This window comes from Sinohyriopsis cumingii, chromosome 5 (assembly GCF_028554795.1).
Source record: "Sinohyriopsis cumingii isolate HCF-2022 chromosome 5, ASM2855479v2, whole genome shotgun sequence".
Lineage (NCBI taxonomy): Eukaryota > Metazoa > Mollusca > Bivalvia > Unionida > Unionidae > Sinohyriopsis > Sinohyriopsis cumingii.
Genome location: NC_142965.1, coordinates 90,426,259 through 90,444,898, shown reverse-complemented (window position 1 = coordinate 90,444,898; position 18,640 = coordinate 90,426,259). Strand labels below are relative to the sequence as shown.

Below are 18,640 nucleotides of genomic sequence, written 5' to 3'. Positions count from 1 at the left end.
AAAGTGACGTCATTGGCCAGTATAAAAGGAGAACTCTGCGAAATGTGGTGATCGAATTTGTACATTGCACGAAACTCAAGCTCATCATCAAAATCGTGAGACACCTAGCGGGCCGAGACAGTACGGATAGTACAAAAACAAAATTCAGTCAGTGAATCCTTTACTATTTTATATGCTTGTTTGTTTTTAAATAATTATATCAAATCGAAAGTCAGTATGACGACTTTCTTCCTGAATAAAGTCATTTAAAGTTCCTCACATTTGCTCTTTAAGATGTGTGTACGTGTGATTTGGATTTTTAACGATGCTTTAACAATTTTCCAGTCATATCGACACGATGTCTGAAGTGTGACCGTTTATAGTGATGTCTAACACTAGGACATCGTGCCGCAGATGTGTACCATTATGTCCCACCGAGTATCCTGACACCAGACCAACCAGTTCTAACACTAACCTCTTAACCTCTTAATGCTGAGCGTTAAGCGAGACAGCTGTTTAGTATCATTTTTATAAGTCTTTGGTATGACTCGGCCTGGGTTCGATCCCTTGACGTCCCGCATCTGAGTTGTACGCTCTAACCACTTATGCCACCGGAGCCGTCTGTTCTTGAATATATATATATATATATATATATATATATATATATATATATATATATATATATATATATATATATATATATATATATGTTCAATACAAAAGAAGTTCTCTACCTTATAATATTAACTGCGTATCAACTGATATGATTTATTTGATTACATTAAAAATGTTGCAGGCCTTATGTTGTACAAACACTTCATCGACGAGTTTCTAAGAGAATGATTATTCATCACTTTCACATATAAAAAGTTGTATGGATCCTCAGGTCTCCTCTGTTTCAGTGCATTCTGATATAAATAATCACTCTTTACTATCGATATTATACATGGAGAGATGAATCGGCTAATAAAGGAAAGTTACTGGATTCATAGGTTAAATACTTTGCATCCTAATGGCTTAATACCCACTGACCAAATCGTCAGTCGACCTTTTGAAAAAGTGTTTCAGATCGGGTACCAGAAGCGAGTGCGACTTCCCAACCACTTCACTTTTCCGTTCCGACACGTCGATCATTGGTTAGCATAAAAAAAGGGACAACGTTCAAGACTGATAGTTCACTGCAACTACCAAGAACAAGCGAGAAAGATAAATACTTTTAAACATACATCATTAAAGTTCGGTGATTCTCAGGTGTAGTGCGATGCTGTGCCTTGCGATGAGAGCGATGCTGTAGGCTGTGACCTCAGCGATGCAGTAAAGCATCATGAGAACTTTGAAATGACTAATACTACAACCACTACACCTACGATGGAAAGTGATGCTGTGCGTGTCAAACCTGATGGATGCGAAAGCGATGCCACTCGTTATTGTGGACTCTTTACTGGTTTTCATGGTGGATGTCATTCTCCACGTGACACCATGCAACTACCACCGTACGGATGTCGTGCAACCGTAAGTAAACTTCTGCGGATTTCACCGTACCCTCGAAATGAGCCTATGAAAGACGAATATTCGTTCTCTGTGCGTTTGCCTGAATACTGCAACTTTGAAAGTCGATTCCACACCTTCCAAGGAAAATGGCATAAATATATGGGAGGATCTACCCCCAAAGAATTAGCCAGAGCCGGTATTTTTCGACTTGGGCGAAGAAGATAAAGTCAAGTGCTTCTGTTGGGATGTGTCACTGCACCAGTGGGAGCAGAGTGATTCGGCTTACCCTGGAACATGTTTGATGGTCTCCGCATTGTCACTGTTTACCTTTAGTGGGAACCTAATCATTGAAGTGTCATACCTTGTCGTTTAAGAAACAAGCTTGGTTTAGAGTCAAACGTTTGACAACACCTAGACAAGTATTTAAACCCCATTAAAAATATATTCAAGGATTACCAAATTAATTGCAAGAAAAGATCTACAAGGAAGCTTGGCAGGGACATGCCAGAGGAAAACCTCAATTGGTGACTGAGGCACTTTTGTGTCGAGAAATTTACACGAGAAAAGTGACAAAAGTCAACAAACTCGTCAGATTTCTCTGGATCAAGTCTGTGTTTATCCGATTATTTGGACCAAACCTTGAACCCCCAATTTTCCCAGTCACGTACATCTGTCCATTGAGGGTGTAAGTCACAAGCTACACAGACATCGTCGTACACATCTTCAGTACCTAAAGGTTGACGAATCTTTTTTCCCGTAGCGGTCAAGAAGTATCCAGATGAAAACGCAAGGCTTTTATTTGGACCAAAGAAGTGCCAATTATGCAGAAGAGTTGTGATCCTCAATTCAAACGTCTAGTGAAAAAATTAAATTTTGAACCTGCATTAGTGACAGTGCCAGAAAAAGAACCCGACACCTAGGACAACCACTCCCTTCAGGACAGGACTGTCATCGAATTCCCGAACGACCATTCCGGGAGGACACCTGTCTGACTCTACCAAATGTAGAGAGTGTAAGAACATTACACACTATCCCTAGGGCACATTTGTTACCAAAAACATGTTGTACGGAGACTTGTTTATATTCCACTTTGATCGTGTTTATGTGTATTTTATCATTGTACTTAACCATTTGGCTTTTATGTATTTTAGCCTTTCGTGTTGTTTCGTTTTAAAAAATCAATAAACATGTCCTGAAAAAAATTATAAAAACTCTTGTCTTGTTTGTCTTCGTGTCAAAAGTGACATTCCCTAGACTATGGCTACCTCTGCTGTCTACGCTCCCTCTTTCTCCATTTTCAAAGTCATCGACGAACACTTATATGGTGCTAGTTGGGAGGCCTTGTATCTTCGCCATCCCTTTAATATGTTAATAGCCGGATTCAGCGGTTCAAGCAAAGCTGAATTTGTCAAACGCTTGATCGAACATAAACATCATTTGATCGATCGTCCACTTCAACGGATCGTGTGGTGTTACAAAGAGTGGCAAACGGCTTACAACCTCTTGCGAGAAAGTCAAGGCGATTCCATCGTGTTTGTGGAAGGTTTTCCTGGAGAAAACGAAAGGATTGTGTCTGACCCCAGTAAATTTCATCTGGTCATTTTCGACATGTTAAGAGAAGACGAAGAAGAAATGAAAATGTGGTTTACGCGCAAAGGGCATCATTTACATCACTCAAATTTGTTTCAACAAAGTAAAGCCCATCGCACCATCAGTCTCAATGCTCATTACGTGGCCTTGTTAATCGCAAGTGCGAGTCTTAGCCAAACAGGAACGCCTTGGCTGACTCATGCGTACGACAATGCCACTCAAAACCCACACGCTTGTCTACTCGTGGATTTACCCCACCATCCCGATTATTTGCGATTTCGTACCCATCTGTTTCACTACTGGTGCCAAGACGGAGAGCCTGTCTTGTACACGTCCCCATCGTCAACTTAACAACAACAACAGCAATAAAAATCTATAAAAATCTCGGACATTTTTGGGTCTGTCTCATACAGCGTCAATATGACGTCCCTTCAATCTCATCTTCCCGTCAAATTGATTCGTGCTTTGTAAGGCGTCAGTCGCGAAAAAAATACACAAATACGTGTTCGTGTCTTAGAAGCCAACCTCAAAGAAGTCTTACAATGGTTTACAGTGATAGCACGTCAGTTACTGAATGGCATCATTGACATTTCTCATCAAACCTAACGCTTTTTTGACAGAAACAAAGTAGCCTTGACGCAAATGGCCGATCTCCGCACCGACACTCAAACTAAAAAGCAAATCATTTTGAAACCTGGAGGTAGCGTTTTTCTAGGGGCTGTCATCATTCGCTCCCTCTTTAAATGGGATCCTAATGCCCCCCAAATCCTCCCGAAGAAAAAGGCCACTCTAAAAAAATCCAAACGGACCCAAAAGAAGAAAAAGAGCAACGCTGTCAGGGCTAGGATACAGCCTCAGAAAAAGAAAAGCCCACAGAAAAAGAAGTCTCCCCCCCCCCCCAAAAAAAAGCCCCCTGAAACAGCGTCTACCCGCAGAAGAGGTACTTCGGCCAGGACGCAACCTTATATTACATATACGACAAGAAAGTACCACACGAGAAAAGGGTAGCATCAGTGAAGAGTTGGTGACTTATTAACGAAAATGGAGAAGGTGTTAGCCAGCATTTACTACGATCCATCCCATCCTGCGGGATACGGATGAGTTCAGAAATTATATCGTGCTGCCAAAACCCGTCTAAAAGCCTCTGTTAAACCTCAAGTCCAACGATGGCTACAAGAAGAAGCCAATTATTTGATAATATCTATTTAACAACAAACCTAATTTGATTGTTTAGTTACCACCATCAAAATTTATTCTCTTATTTTTACTTATGCGTGATACAAAATATATCGACTTTAGTGATTGGTATTTAATTAGTATATCTAATGTACACTATGTACACTAAATTCCAACTTTTGAATGAATCATTTTTAATTTTTTTTGACTCAGTTGTTTTGAATAATTACACAGGTGGCTTACACATTACTGGTATTTCTTTGTCCATTGTACAACTGGAATCGATTTGAAATAAGTACGGGCTGGCTTTTTTGTGGGTACACAACATCCATGGCTGTCTTTTCGAACACCTTTCCCCTGACCTAGCTCGGACATCGTACCATTGGTGGAATGTGGGACCACTTCCACCCGTCAAAAAACCAAGTGTCCTAATGTGACGTCATCGCTGCCGACCAATCGTAGCGGGTGTTATATACTGCTTTGGTTAACACCTGGTGCGTTCAATCTCAACTGAATTCCAACTTTTTAATCATGAGTGCGTGTTGGGTTCATTCCCGCTCATGACGGCCCTACATTCAGGTCGTTAGGGACTAATTAGTCTCGCGATCTGATGGCCAAATTAATCAGTGTTCCTTGAACACATAATAGCCTGGGGGGATGAGGCACTAATTCCTTCCCCCACGAGTAATTAAACATCCAGCTGTGTTGGAATAAAGGTCGAACGTGCCCGAACGGGCGCAATCGACGTTAATTCAACATAACTAACTGTCTGACCATCCATTGTTGACTCATCTTCCTATGAAGATGTGTTCAAGACTAGTCAAGCTCAACGAAGCTTACGTGAATTTACATCGTGTCAGGCAAAGCCTGTTACCAAACCTGAAGAGATAGAGAATGTCAGAATGTTGAAAGTGACCGAAGACCTGATAGAAGAGCTTATCGGAGAGGAAATCAAGAAGGAGAAAGAAGAATGGATGGAGAAGTACATCAGAAGCAGAGAGAGCAGCAGCAACATCAGGAACCAGACATAGGTTTCATCGACTGTCGTGTAGGCACGAAAGAGTTCTCCTTCTCTTTCCGATGAAGCAGAACCTTTCCTGTGGGAAAGCCTGCCGCCAGACGAGGACGCAATCTTAACGATAAGTACCATAACTCCCTGTCCACAAAAACAGTCCTTTTCAGGGCTACCCAATACTCTAGAATAAACGTACTTGTTCAGTTGCCAAGAGTGTGTATTTGTGTTTGTCTGTACCTTAAAAATAGAAGTGTTTCTATAAGCATTTCGTTTCTTTGTTTTAAGCATAAAAAATAGAAGTGTTTTTATTAGTACTTCGTTTGTTTGGCTTTGTTCGAAGTGTGTCTATAAGCACTTCGTTTCCCAAGCTTGTCAAAAAATAGTCTCTGTATTTTTGTTTGCAGTTAGTGATTGCAAGTAAAAAAAGTGAGTGTTTCTTTTAGGTCCGCACTTCTGTGTTTTTGTGATAATATGGGTCGTGCAAGTTTTGGTATCGGGGATGTTTTGCTTCACGTCCGTGCTTGACAAATATAAAATGAGAAGCAGAATCACAAAACTTTTGGAACTCCAAATGTACCTGGAGTATACTAGACGCCTCGTGGACGAACTGGCTATGGAGGCAATTGCAGAAAGTGCGAGAATAGAAGAGGAGGAGGAGGAGAGGAAAAAGAAGAAAGAGAAGGAAGAAAGAATCCTGCTTCACCTCATTCTGAGACGTCTGTGTGAGGTCAAGCCTGAGGTGAGGACGCCTCCACCACTACAATCAGCACGACAACCAGCACCACAATCACATCAACGTCAGCCACAGCCACCAGTACCAGTACCAGAGGTAAGGAAACATCATCATCCCCGACTGCAAAATAGAGGACAGAGGGAAGTCTTCAGGGTCCCGCAAACTGAAGCTTGGGATGATGAGGCCACTGATGCTGCCTCCGCATTCCCAGCAGCTACATTCAATTGGGAGCAAGATTGGAACAGGATATAGGGGGTGGGGGCTAGGCCTGAAAGGTGTCATAACTGACAGGTGCATTTGGAGTTAGAAAAAACAGCCTTTTGCTTGGCTAACCAGATCTCTAGAAAACAGACTATTCAAGTTGCCATTTCGTCTGAATGTGGAGTAGTGTGACTATAAACACTGACTTCTTTCCTAATATATATATATATATATGTGTGTGTGTGTGTGTGTGTGTATGAGTACACGTACGTTGTATGGATAATAGTGTGTGTGCGTGCATGAGTGCACGTACGTTTGTGTGGATAGTAGATATTGTGTTTGTTTTTTCTCCTTCCCGTGTGTGGATAGTAGATTTTAGTTTGTTTTTTCCTCTTCCCATGTGTTGATAGTATATTTGGAGTTTGTAGATATCATATAATTGTTTTTTTCTTCCTTTTTCCGTGTGTGGATAGTATATTTGTGATTGTTGTTTTGTTTTTTCTTTCTTCTTCCTGTGTGTGAATAGTATAGTTTGGGTTTGTAGATAGTATATACAAGTTTTTTACTTCCTCCTGTGCGTGGATGGTATATATGTGATTGTTTTTTCTTCTTTCCGTGTGTGGATAGTATATTTGTGATTGTTTTTTCATCTTCCCGTGTGTGGATAGGTGATTGCTTTTCTTCTTCCCGTGTGTGGATAATATATTTTGGGTTTGTATGCGTTCGCGTACGTTTGTGTGAATAGTAGATATTGTAGATTTTGATAGTATATTTGTTTCTTTTTACCCTTCCCTTCTGTGTGGATAGTAGATAATATGTGAACTGAGTGTAAGGGATGTTTTCCTTCACGTCCGTGCTTGACAAATATAAAGTAAAGTATCCGTCATTCGCGCCATTCTACACCAAATACTCAGAGAAGATGGCTTCTAATACAATTGATAAAATGAAGATGTTACAGGAAGTGGTGGACAATTGGGGATGACAGAAGAGATGCTGGTAAAACTGGATGAGGATCACTATTCTTACAGTCCCCGTCGAGTGAAGATGGAAATACAAAAAAAATTGTGAAGGTCTAAGGAAAAACTAAGGGAAGTGATGAAACAAGAAAAAGAGGAGAAGGAAGATGAAGAGGATAGAAGAAGAATGAGAGCATGGAATGAAAAAGTAGAACAAGAAGAAGAAATGAGAAGAGGAAGAAAGAGGAGGAGAAGGAGAAACAGGAGGATAAAAAGAATGAGAAGATAAAAAAAAGTGTAGAACAGAAAATAAGAAGCTGGTGGAAGAAGAGAAGAAATTATAAGAAAACCAAAGACCCTTTTCAGGGCCACTTATACCTCGAAAATATATTTATTCTCTTTGCCATGTATGTGTTTGATGTTCAACAATCTATGTCTGTATGTTGCATGTGTTATATATGTCTATGTCTCGCCAGTCCCACCCCGCCAAACATTCTAGGTTTTTGCCCGCTGTTTAGTTCGATTGATGTCAGCCCCTTGCGACATTGTTACCAATCTCCAGTACAGTGACGTCACCTCACCTGTTCCATTCCTATTGTCCCAATACGACAACTCCACTTTCCCATGTCCGTATACAGTCCCAATATTCCCCATGTTCAATTCCCATTGTCCGTATATCGTCCCAGGGTGTTTTTGACTGAGATTTCCATTGTCCGTATAAATCTTGTCCATATATCGTCCCAGGGTGTTTTTGACTGGATTTTCCATTGTCCGTATATCGTTCCCATATACTACTAGTGATGCGTGTAAATTCCTATTATGCATTTAATAGTTATATGATGATACATAACATTTATGACGTTATGTCAATGACATAATATCTTTTTAAAATATAAATACGTCATCCGTTTCTTTCAAAACATTTTGTACCTGAAGAAGCATACAGTAAAAGCGAAACCCGTTGCACAGATTTATTCGCGATTGTCTTTGTTTCTTTAATTTCAATTCTGAAATTTTATAAACTATATAATTACATCAAAGTGTGATCCGCCGGTGGAAAAGACGTCTTTAAAATTCAAAATTCTGAAACTATTGGAAAAACAAATTAAAATTAGTCTTCACAGCAGCAAATGTCTCGAAGAAGGGATCATATCGAACAGTCTGCGATTAAAACTACAAATTTGCAATGGAGTCGGTTATGAAGAGTTCCAAAACTCAAACGACAATCTTTTAGATAATTTTACTGACTACATGCGTGAGACTTACAGAAGAGTAAGATTACAGATCCCGGTATAGGAGAGCAGCTGCAAAGTTTTAGAGATGAACTAAAAAGAAACTAGATGGACATAGCCTTTATAACTTTGATCAGGAAAATATATGAAAAAACAGAATAGTCGAATACTATTATACTTCTGAAGCAAAGCGAACAATTTAATAATTTACAAGAGAGTAAACAACAAAGTCAATGATTAGAAAATTGGAGAGCAGCATTTAATCCATAAACAACAGTAAAAGCATCAGCATAAAAGCAACAAAGCATCACAACAGCATATAAAAGAACAGTAAGAAAGGAAGTATTCGAAACCAAAGAAACTACGGCAAGGAACATTAATAAACATGTAGCGCCTCCCAAAACGTCAGCATACCAAACAGTCAACATGAAATGGAATTTTGTAAAATCAAACAAGAATGAAAATGATGAATAACAGCAGCAAAAAAAGAAAGACTTGACTCTCCAGGGCACAAAAATAGATCTACGCAGAGCCGCAAAGATGGGGGAATCGGAAACAGTGACCATGTCAAAAGATTGTGACAAACCTGGATAAGATTTGAATATGAAAGACATCACAAGACAAAAGAGTAGGAGGTTCCATAGATTCAAATGTAGATGAGAATGCAAAAAAGAAAAAGAAAAAAAACAAGCGACGAAAACAAATTCAGAGAGGTTAAGAAAAAGCGTTAAACCTCTCACGCACAAGATTAAGAGATAGTAATTATATACTTTTTAGGTAAAGGACTAAAGTTTAGTCCCAAATCAAAAGATCATAATAAAATTAATTTAGCTGATGACATTTGTAATTGTCTAGATGCATGAAATTAAAGGAATTTTTAAAAATGTTAACGCATACAAAAATTCAGTGGGTGAATCAGATTCTTTTCATTCTAAAAATATGGGTTAAAATAATGCAATTAAAGCATCTTTTACACCACTCGAAGACGTGGCTCCCATTTAGATTTGACATCGAAGCCGACCGCTCCGGTGGCCTAAAGGTTAAAGCGTCCGCCTCGGATGCGGGAGGTCGTGGTTTCGAACCCCCACCGTGTCATACCAAAGACTTACAAAAATGGTACTAACAGCTGCCTCGCTGCCGCTTAGCGTTAAGAGGTTAGTGTTAGGAACGGTAAGCCTGGTGTCAAGATAATGTAACTGGGTGGGACATCATGCTACATGTCTGCGGCATGATGCCCCAGTCTTATATATATCACTATAAACTGCCACATTGCAGACATCGTAGCGATATGACTGAAAAAATTGTTAAAGCTATGTTAAAATTCCAAAACACACACACACACACATCGAAGCCATCACACAAAAGATATTACATGATAATAATTAATAACGATATTATAGTAAATTAATTTTACTTCTAAAGGTTTTCATATTGTTCAATTACTATATTTTTATAAGTGAAAAATATATCGTTATATTTTCACATTATTAAAGTTATGTCCAAATCTGTTGGATATAAATATGGTCGTTATATGCTTTTCTTGCTTAGAATGTATTTTATGATACCAAGAGTTGATACGTAATTTTAAAGCACACGTTATCCAATAAATTAGAGATATAAAGTACTTAGCAATTAGGCTTATATCCTGACTTGAGTCCAATTATAGCTATCTTTTGTGTGCACAGCTTTAAGGACTAACGGTACAAATTGTAGGGGAAAATTGAAACCGGTGCAGAAATGGGTGAAGATAACATAGGGTACACGTGGTCTAGGAGGGACATGATTGGTTGATAACGAAAATTAAAATTTATTTCAAAGAGAAATCGTTCAACAAAACAAAATAACAACAAAACAAATAAGACAAGTGGTGGGTTTGAAATAATTCAAGTCCGACCTCTTTTCCTGATGAAGTTACTTCAATTATTTGCAGAATACATAACAATAAATCGATCGACGGATAAGTATAAATGGCAAGATCAAAGAAAAGGAGATATGCCGATTAATAGTAGGACAGATATATATATATATATATATATATATATATATATATATATATATATATATATATATATATATTCGGTAGGAACATTGGTATCTAGGTAGTTTATATATAGTGACTTTCGCTTTTTCTGCTCCTAAGACAATGTTTATTGTAAGATAGGAATATGAAGCGGACTATTGATTAATGATTAGTAGTGTAGTGGAATGATATGGCTAAAGATGCAGTTATTGTTACTGATAGGTCATTGTGGGTATAGCGGGAAATGAACATTAAGTTATTTGTTTAAAGTTACTCCATAGGTTTAACATGATGGGCCGCTATGGGTACAAGGGAATGGTAATGTAAAAATTAAAATTTAACTCGAGATTTCTCTTTGCACCTATAAATTTATTTTGTTTGAACAGTATGCGTCACTATAAATAGATTAGTAAATGTTATGTTTAAATTTAACCGAGATTTCCCTATGTATGTACAAACTGGTATTTTATTTTGGTTTTAACATTAAGTGACGATATGGGTACAAGAGGAAATGCAATGTGAAAAACGTAAACCATTTTAAGCGACCAACACCCTTACATCAACTAACCAAAACGACGTGTGACTGACCAACGCCTATCCATCCACTAACCAACAACCATTCTTACTCAGTAACGTTGAGATAGGATGTAAAAGAAGGTGGATGAAGGCACACTGTATCACATATACACAAACATATTATCTGACTTGAAAAGGGTAGGAGTGCTTACGAACACTACACGAGTAATAGTGTATACACACACAATACCTACACACATACTAGCATGCTGGAGGGAGGACTTAACATTTTAGTTGTGAAAGACATAAAATATACACAAATACAAAGCGCAATATTTTGGACATGACAGTAGTTGTTGTTGTTGTGGGGTTTAACGCCATTTTTCAGCATACGATAGGCTATGCATGGCGGCCAGTATTAACGGTGGAGGAAGAACCTGGGAAAACCCCGGGAAGAACCACCGACCCACGAGAAGCTTCTGGCAAGCTTTCTCACATACCCACATTGGCCGAATCCTTGACTCAGTAGTATTTCTTTTCTAAGATATGGTGGCCATGAGGAGGCCAGTTGGTTTTTATCCTGGATCAAAGATCTCACTGACATCCAGGAAAACTTGGCTTCATTGACTTGACTATTGGCATGGATGCATTGGTCTGTATGGTAATATAAATTCTAAAGTTAAACTCATCTGTCTGCATTACCAAATCTTCTGTTGTAGGAACTATGAATTTCTCTTTCCGTTCTTGCCGACTCAGCTGTCCCTTCTTAATCGTTTTCTACTTACCCTTCTCTACCATCAAGCTAATGCAAGTGAGGATGGGAGGGGGACTGCCTGTATTCCATGAATTACTTCTGTGAAGTTAACAGCTGACCTACTCCTTCATTGAGGCCTGATAGCTGAGGCAGGAAGATACAGACCAGTAAACTTCAAAGAGGGCCCAGTTGTTGGAGGGTTGTCATAGGAGCAGTAAGCCTAATGAAGAAAACCTGGAGGATAGAGGTAAAGAGCAGTTTCATTCCAAATGTGCCCCACTCACGAAGAAGTACAGCCCAACTAAGACAACTGCATGGGCAGGATTTGACTTAGAGAGTATACTTGGCATTTTAATTATTGATTCTAGTGCCACTTAATGCTGCCAGACAAGCTCTTTCTCAATTTGGTCTCATACTGATTTGTATCCCAGCATACATGGCCAAAGGGCTGCACACAAAGTTAATTCAGACTCTTCATCAGTTCTTACATTCCCGCTGACTCGTCAACAACTAAGAACAATGAGTAGTCAGCACTGCCAGATTAGAAAACATTGTAAAGGCATAGCTATATTTGAGAGAACAGAGTGCCTCTTGGACTAGACTGGCAAATTATACCATGCTAATTCAAGACATTTAGATATGGAAATAATCTCTTTGCAAATGGGAAAAACTCATTCATGAATTGATGCTGGAGGAGACAGCTAAAATTAATAAAACTTGGGCAGAGGTGTGGGAGAATGGGCAACAGAAAAAAGGAGATGAAACAAGCCCCCCCCCCATGCCAGATGACATATAGACCAGGAGAGGCTACCCGCCAAAGAAACCCAACAATGAAATAATCCTTAGAACCATGCAGGATGGAGTAGCAAATGAGAAGTGTACAACATGGTCTGGTATTTGTAGTCAATGCTAACCATTCTCTGGTTAATAACCCCAACGGTCCTTTTCAGGGCCTCCCAGTTCCCTTAGAAAATAGATACTACTCAATCATTGCCAATATCTGTCTGTGTATGTCTTTCACAGCTAAAACTTAAAAACCCCATTCCAATGTGATGGTTTGCTTTTGGGTAGTGTATGAAAACTTGTGTGTGATAGTATATAAGTATGTTTATTGGTATGGTGTGTGTGAACACTACTACCCTCTTCAGGTCTGACTGCATGCTTGTGTACGTGTGAGGAAGCTTATCGTCTCATGTTTGTTAGTGTGGGTTTTCATCCCCTTATTTTACATCCAACCCGTGTTCATAAGTGTGGGTGTTAGGTTATAGATAAGTATGTGAAGGTTAGTGAGATGACACAATGTTCAGTAGGAATGTATGTTGGTCAGTTAAAACTGTGTGTGATTTTTGCCTTGTATTTTTCTCATACCCATATTGATCCATCATGGTAAAACCAAACTAAATTTATAGGTACAAAGGAAAATTTCATGTTAAGTTTCACATTAACATTCCCCTTGTAATCGTATCATTCTATTTAAAAATACTGACTAATGTTAAATCTACAGCCTAATGTTAACTTCTCCTAGTAGTCCATTTGTAATTTTAATTTCTCTTTGTACCCATTTCAATCAATTTGTAATGCTAACTTCCCCTTATACCCATATCAATCTATCTGTATTATCAATTTCTATTTGTAGCCATATCAATCCATCTGTAATGTTAATTTCCCCTAGTACCCACATCAATCCATCTGTAATGTTAGTTTCCTCTTATACCCATATCAGTCCATGTGTAATGTTAATTTCCCCTTGTATCCATATCAGTCCATCTGTAATATTAATTTCCCCTTGTACCCATATCAACTCATAGGTAATTTTAATTTATTTTTGTACCCATATCAATCCACCTGTAATATTAAATTCCCCTTGTATCCATAACAATCCATCAGTAATGCAGCGTTTTTGCTACTGGTGCACTGACAGTACCTGATACCGACAAGGATAGAAAGAGTCTGTACAAGACCAAATTTTACCAGTACAATTGCTAATCATTCAGCATGGTTTATAACTTGTACTGAGTAGAAGAAATTATGTTGTAAGGAATACTTTACACTGAGTAAGAAAATGAAATGAATGCATTTATGACCTTTACAGTAGAAGTGTTCATAATAGACAGCATCACAAGTCAACACCATGAAGCTATGGTTCATTCCATACAGCAATTGTGAATTTTATCCTATCTGTAACTCAGTAAATTATCAGGTCAACATCATTAATGTGACTATCAGTATACAATTCATTTCACATGAAGTATTTAAAACGAATTAGGTACTTTTAGCTACATTTAATGAGACTGACCTGAACATTTACTGAGTCACAGATAGGACAAATACACAATTAATAACTTTGGTTCAGAGTTCACTTAAAAAGTAAATAGCTAAAGTGTTTCCATGCACTGTATCAAATGTTAAGTTTTGGTGGCTTGTTGTGAGCGCAAGCCTTCAACTTCAGCATGGTTAGATCACATGACATACAGTCATCTATAAACAGAAACTGGCAAAATCCAAACCACGTCCACAGCAGATAAACATGTAGTTATTAATTTGTATGGAACAAGGTAAAAAATAGTACAAATGGTATACAGAAACAATAAACTCCATAACGCCCAGTACTTTTTGAAAAAATGAACTTATTCAATCATTATGCCATGATTATAGATTCTTCAACACTAATGCACTGAAACAGAAAGTGACTGCTTGGATTAACGTCTGTTAAACAGAAAGAGGAGTGCTTTAATTTGCATGGTTTCATCTTGAATCGAATATCAAAGCCTTGCAATCCATCAGAGAGATAAGCCAACTCTCCTTCTGGTGCTGTGTTGTTGCTGACAATCACTGATAAGAGTCGGCAGAGATATGGAACTACAACTGGATGAATAGAACAAATCAGTTTCTTACAGACTTTGATGTTGAGAGAGTTTATTGGTACATGAATACTGACATCCTTGCCTTTTTCTGCTATATAAGCTTTCAGTAAATCCAGCATATACTGGTGTAACAGAACCTCTGGTAATGTTAATTTCCCCTTATATCCAGATCAACCATCTTAACATTTACTTCCCCTTGTACCCATAGGCACCCATCTGTAATGTCAAATTCCCCTTGTACCCATATCAACTCATATGTAAGTTTAATTTCCCCTTATAGCCATATCAACCATCTTAACATTAATGTCCCCTTGTACCCACAGCAACTCACCTGTAATGTTAATTTCAACTTGTACCCATATCAGCTCATCAGTAATGTCAATTTCCCCTTGTACCCACATCAGCTCATATGTAAGTTTAATTTCCCCTTATATCCATATCAACCGTCTTAACATTAATTTCTCCTTATCCCCATAGCAACTCGTCTGTAATGTTAATTTCAACTTGTATCCATATCAGTTCATCTGTAATGTCAATTTCCCCTTGTACCTGTATCAGCCCATCTGTAATGTCAATTTCCCCTTGTTCTGTATCAGCTAATATGTAAGTTTAATTTTCCCTTGTACCTGTATCTGCCATCTGTAATGCTAATGTCCCCTTGAACCCGTATCAGCCCATCTGTAATGTAAATTTCCCCTTGTACCCATAAGAACCAATCTGTAATGTTAATTTCCTCTTGTACCAATATCAACCCATATGTAATTTCCTCTTGTACCAATATCAACCCATATGTAATGTTAATTTCCCCATGTACCAATATCAACCCATAAGTAATGTTAATTTCCCCTTGTACCAATATCAACCCATATGTAATGTTAATTTCCCCTTGTACCAATATCAACCCATATGTAATGTTAATTTCCCCTTGTACCAATATCAACCCATATGTAATGTTAATTTCCCCTTGTACTAATATCAACCCATATGTAATGTTAATTTCCCCTTGTACCAATATCAACCCATATGTAATGTTAATTTTATACATAGCATACTACTATGATTTGTCTGTGGCTGTCTTTGTGGCATTAAGAAGAAAAGTAATTATGGAGATGGTTTTCTCTCTTTTTTATCATCAAAACTGATTGTTAAAATGAATTTTTTGCCTAACTGCAAATTACCTCTCATATATAGACCAATACTGTCCATCTGTCTGCAGTGAAAACTTGGGTAATGGTTGTGCTCAGATTTCAGGCACCCTACTAGAATCATGTAACTTGTGAAGGTATATCACAAGTTTTACATTGTTCAGACAAGTGACTTACATTTCACATGCGAGTCATTTTCTTTAACATTTTATTATTATTTCAGAACAGTTTCTCAGAAACTGTGTTCCCACACAGCCTTGTAACTTAATGTTGCAGTAGAAGATTCAAGGTTTTTTTTATTTAAGCAGAAATCTGTTATAATTATCCAGAGTAAAAGTTTAACAACTACTCCAGTTACTTATTGATTTGCTTATAAATAATATACACAAGCTCTTGTCTCCATAAAAAGTTTATTAAATGATATTACAGTTGTTAATAACATAGTGTAACTTAATGAGAAAACATTATCACTTGACATCTACATTATCTAGTCTGTAATTATCATTTTGTTTTTAAGCTAGTCCTAAAAATACCAGGAAGCTAATTTTCATGATCATATCTGGATATTAAAGTATTTGAATCAAATATAAATCAAAAGAAGATGTATACATTTTGTAAAACATTGATAGAAGTAAGAATCAGTACCTGAGGCAAGCATGAACATGTCTGAATATATGGTTAACCTGAAATGAACGGTAACATGGAATTTTCCATTCCAAATTTTGTCCTCATTCAAGTTTAGGGTACATTCTTAACCACATTTTTAAAAATTATTTCCAAACAAATAAGATTCATTCATTAAATGACAAATTGTGAAGTTGCATAAATTTAGACTCTTTTTGTCATTATTCCAACCTCAAAATATGTTAAGTCTCACTCACCATAAAGGTAACTTTAACCTCAGGAATGTGTGAAACTCTAACAGCTGTCAAACACATTATATTGCAACTTGGTTGAGTACCATAAAACTTGAATGCTTTCTAGTTGCATTCTTTTAAAATATATATTCCTTGCCACCTTAGTTTTTATCACCTTTCAGAACTTTGGTTATTGGTTGCGCCAATAGAGACATGGAAGGATATCCCCTGATGAAAAGTTGTAGGCATATTTTCAATTTTTATTCTGACAAATAAGTGTGCCAAGAGGGGTGAGGTGTATAAAGTCAAGATTTGTGGGGCAAAGGACAAAAAACTTGCAGGATACCACAAGCAAAAGTATATATAACATGTGACAAAATTACATTATATCTTGTAAAACAATTTCAACTCCTCAGTTGTCCTTATATTTATTACCTTCAAGGCCACACCATATTATCATCAAATTACCATCACATGACCTTATTTTCATCAAGTTCCCATCAAATGACTTTATTATCATCAAATTACCATCAAATGACATTATCATCAAATTACCATCACATGACCTTATTATCATCAAGTTCCCATCATATGACCTCATTATTATCAAGTTCCCATCAAATGACTTTATTATCATCAAATTACCATCAAATGACCTTATTATCATCAATTTACCATCATATGACTTTATTATCATCAAGTTACCATCATATGACCTTATTATCATCAAGTTACCATCATATGACCTTATTATCATCAGGCTGCCATCAAATGACCTTATTATCAAGTTACCATCATATGACCTTATTATCATCAAATTACCAACAAATTACCTTATTATCATCAAGTTACCATCATATGACTTTATTATCATCAAGTTACCATCATATGACTTTATTATCATCAAGTTACCATCATATGACTTTATTATCATCAAATTACCATCAAATGACCTTATTATCATCAATTTGCCATCATATGACCTTATTATCATCAAGTTACCATCAAATGACCTTATTATCATCAGGTTGCCATCAAATGACCTTATTATCAAGTTACCATCATATGACCTTATTATCATCAAATTACCAACAAATTACCTTATTATCATCAAATTACCATCATATGACTTTATTATCATCAAGTTACCATCATATGACTTTATTATCATCAAGTTACCATCATATGACCTTTCCAGTGCTGCAACTGCAATTTCAATTTTCTTCACCTTTTCACAATAGGCAATTGACAGTTTTCTTTATTTTTGTGTTTAAAGGATGAATTGACCATAACTGTTTGCCATTTTCTATTGTAAAAAAGAACATAATTGCTGCTGTGTTTCTGATTTTCTAATTTAATGTGAACAGTAATATCACATAATATCACAAAATGTTTGCATAATGAAAATAAAAAAGTCAAACTTGTCAGATATATGGCACATTAAAATTGTACACAAAAGAAAGAAATAGTTTATTCAAAAACTTGTTTTAGAAAGAGTTTTGACAAAATCTCCCATATTCTATATAATATTAAATTGATTTTATGGCAAAGTCCAAGCAAATGACACTAAAACAAAACTAAACCAAAATAATAGAAAATAATATAAATCAAATATGTAAAAGGAATATTTACATGAAAAGTTAGTCTAAAAGTAGTCACCAAAATTCAATTTTGCAAAAGGGATGCTTACACTACAGTCTTAACCAATGCTTTCACACAAAGCACAAGAGTATAAAAGGAATAAAGAAAAACTGAAACAAAAAAAAAACCGTGAATAAAAGTACAAAAAATATCCAGATAAGAAGACAAAAGTGTTATGCATATATGAAAAATATAGTAAATTTTTCTAGAATCAGGTTTTAAAAATGTGCATTCTTGGGGATATGCAAATTACAGTCCAAGTCAATTTTCTTTTAAATTTAAAAGCCCAAACTACTTTTTCTTTCCTTTCTTTTTTCCTCCCTTCTTTCCTTTCTTTCCCTTGCCACCTTTTCCTCCTTTGCCACCATCACCTCCATTTTCATCACCCTTTGCAGCTTTAGTTCTCTTTCTGCCTAGTGGAGTTTTGGCATACCATGCCTGCAAGAAGAAAAAAGAATACAATTTGAAAG

The 18,640-nt window shown here is 37.0% G+C and overlaps 1 protein-coding gene across 2 annotated transcripts in view; it reads right to left on the bottom strand.

Moving 5' to 3' along the window:
- Positions 1 to 16,065: 16,065 nt before the first annotated feature.
- LOC149799737 (dynein regulatory complex subunit 11-like) overlaps positions 16,066 to 18,640 on the bottom strand; it is a 46,363-nt gene continuing 43,788 nt past the window's right edge. The window contains exons 18-19 of one of the 2 annotated variants that reach the window (XR_016421225.1): positions 17,630 to 18,608; positions 16,066 to 17,599 (exon numbers count right to left, since the gene is read on the bottom strand). Coding sequence is in view for 1 of the 2 variants with exons in the window: in XM_089959109.1 (XP_089815235.1) it covers positions 18,462 to 18,608 (147 nt within the window). In the remaining variant the exon portion in view is untranslated. Of the gene's footprint in view, positions 18,609 to 18,640 lie in introns of both variants that reach the window. The other variant, XM_089959109.1, reaches the window with a different exon arrangement.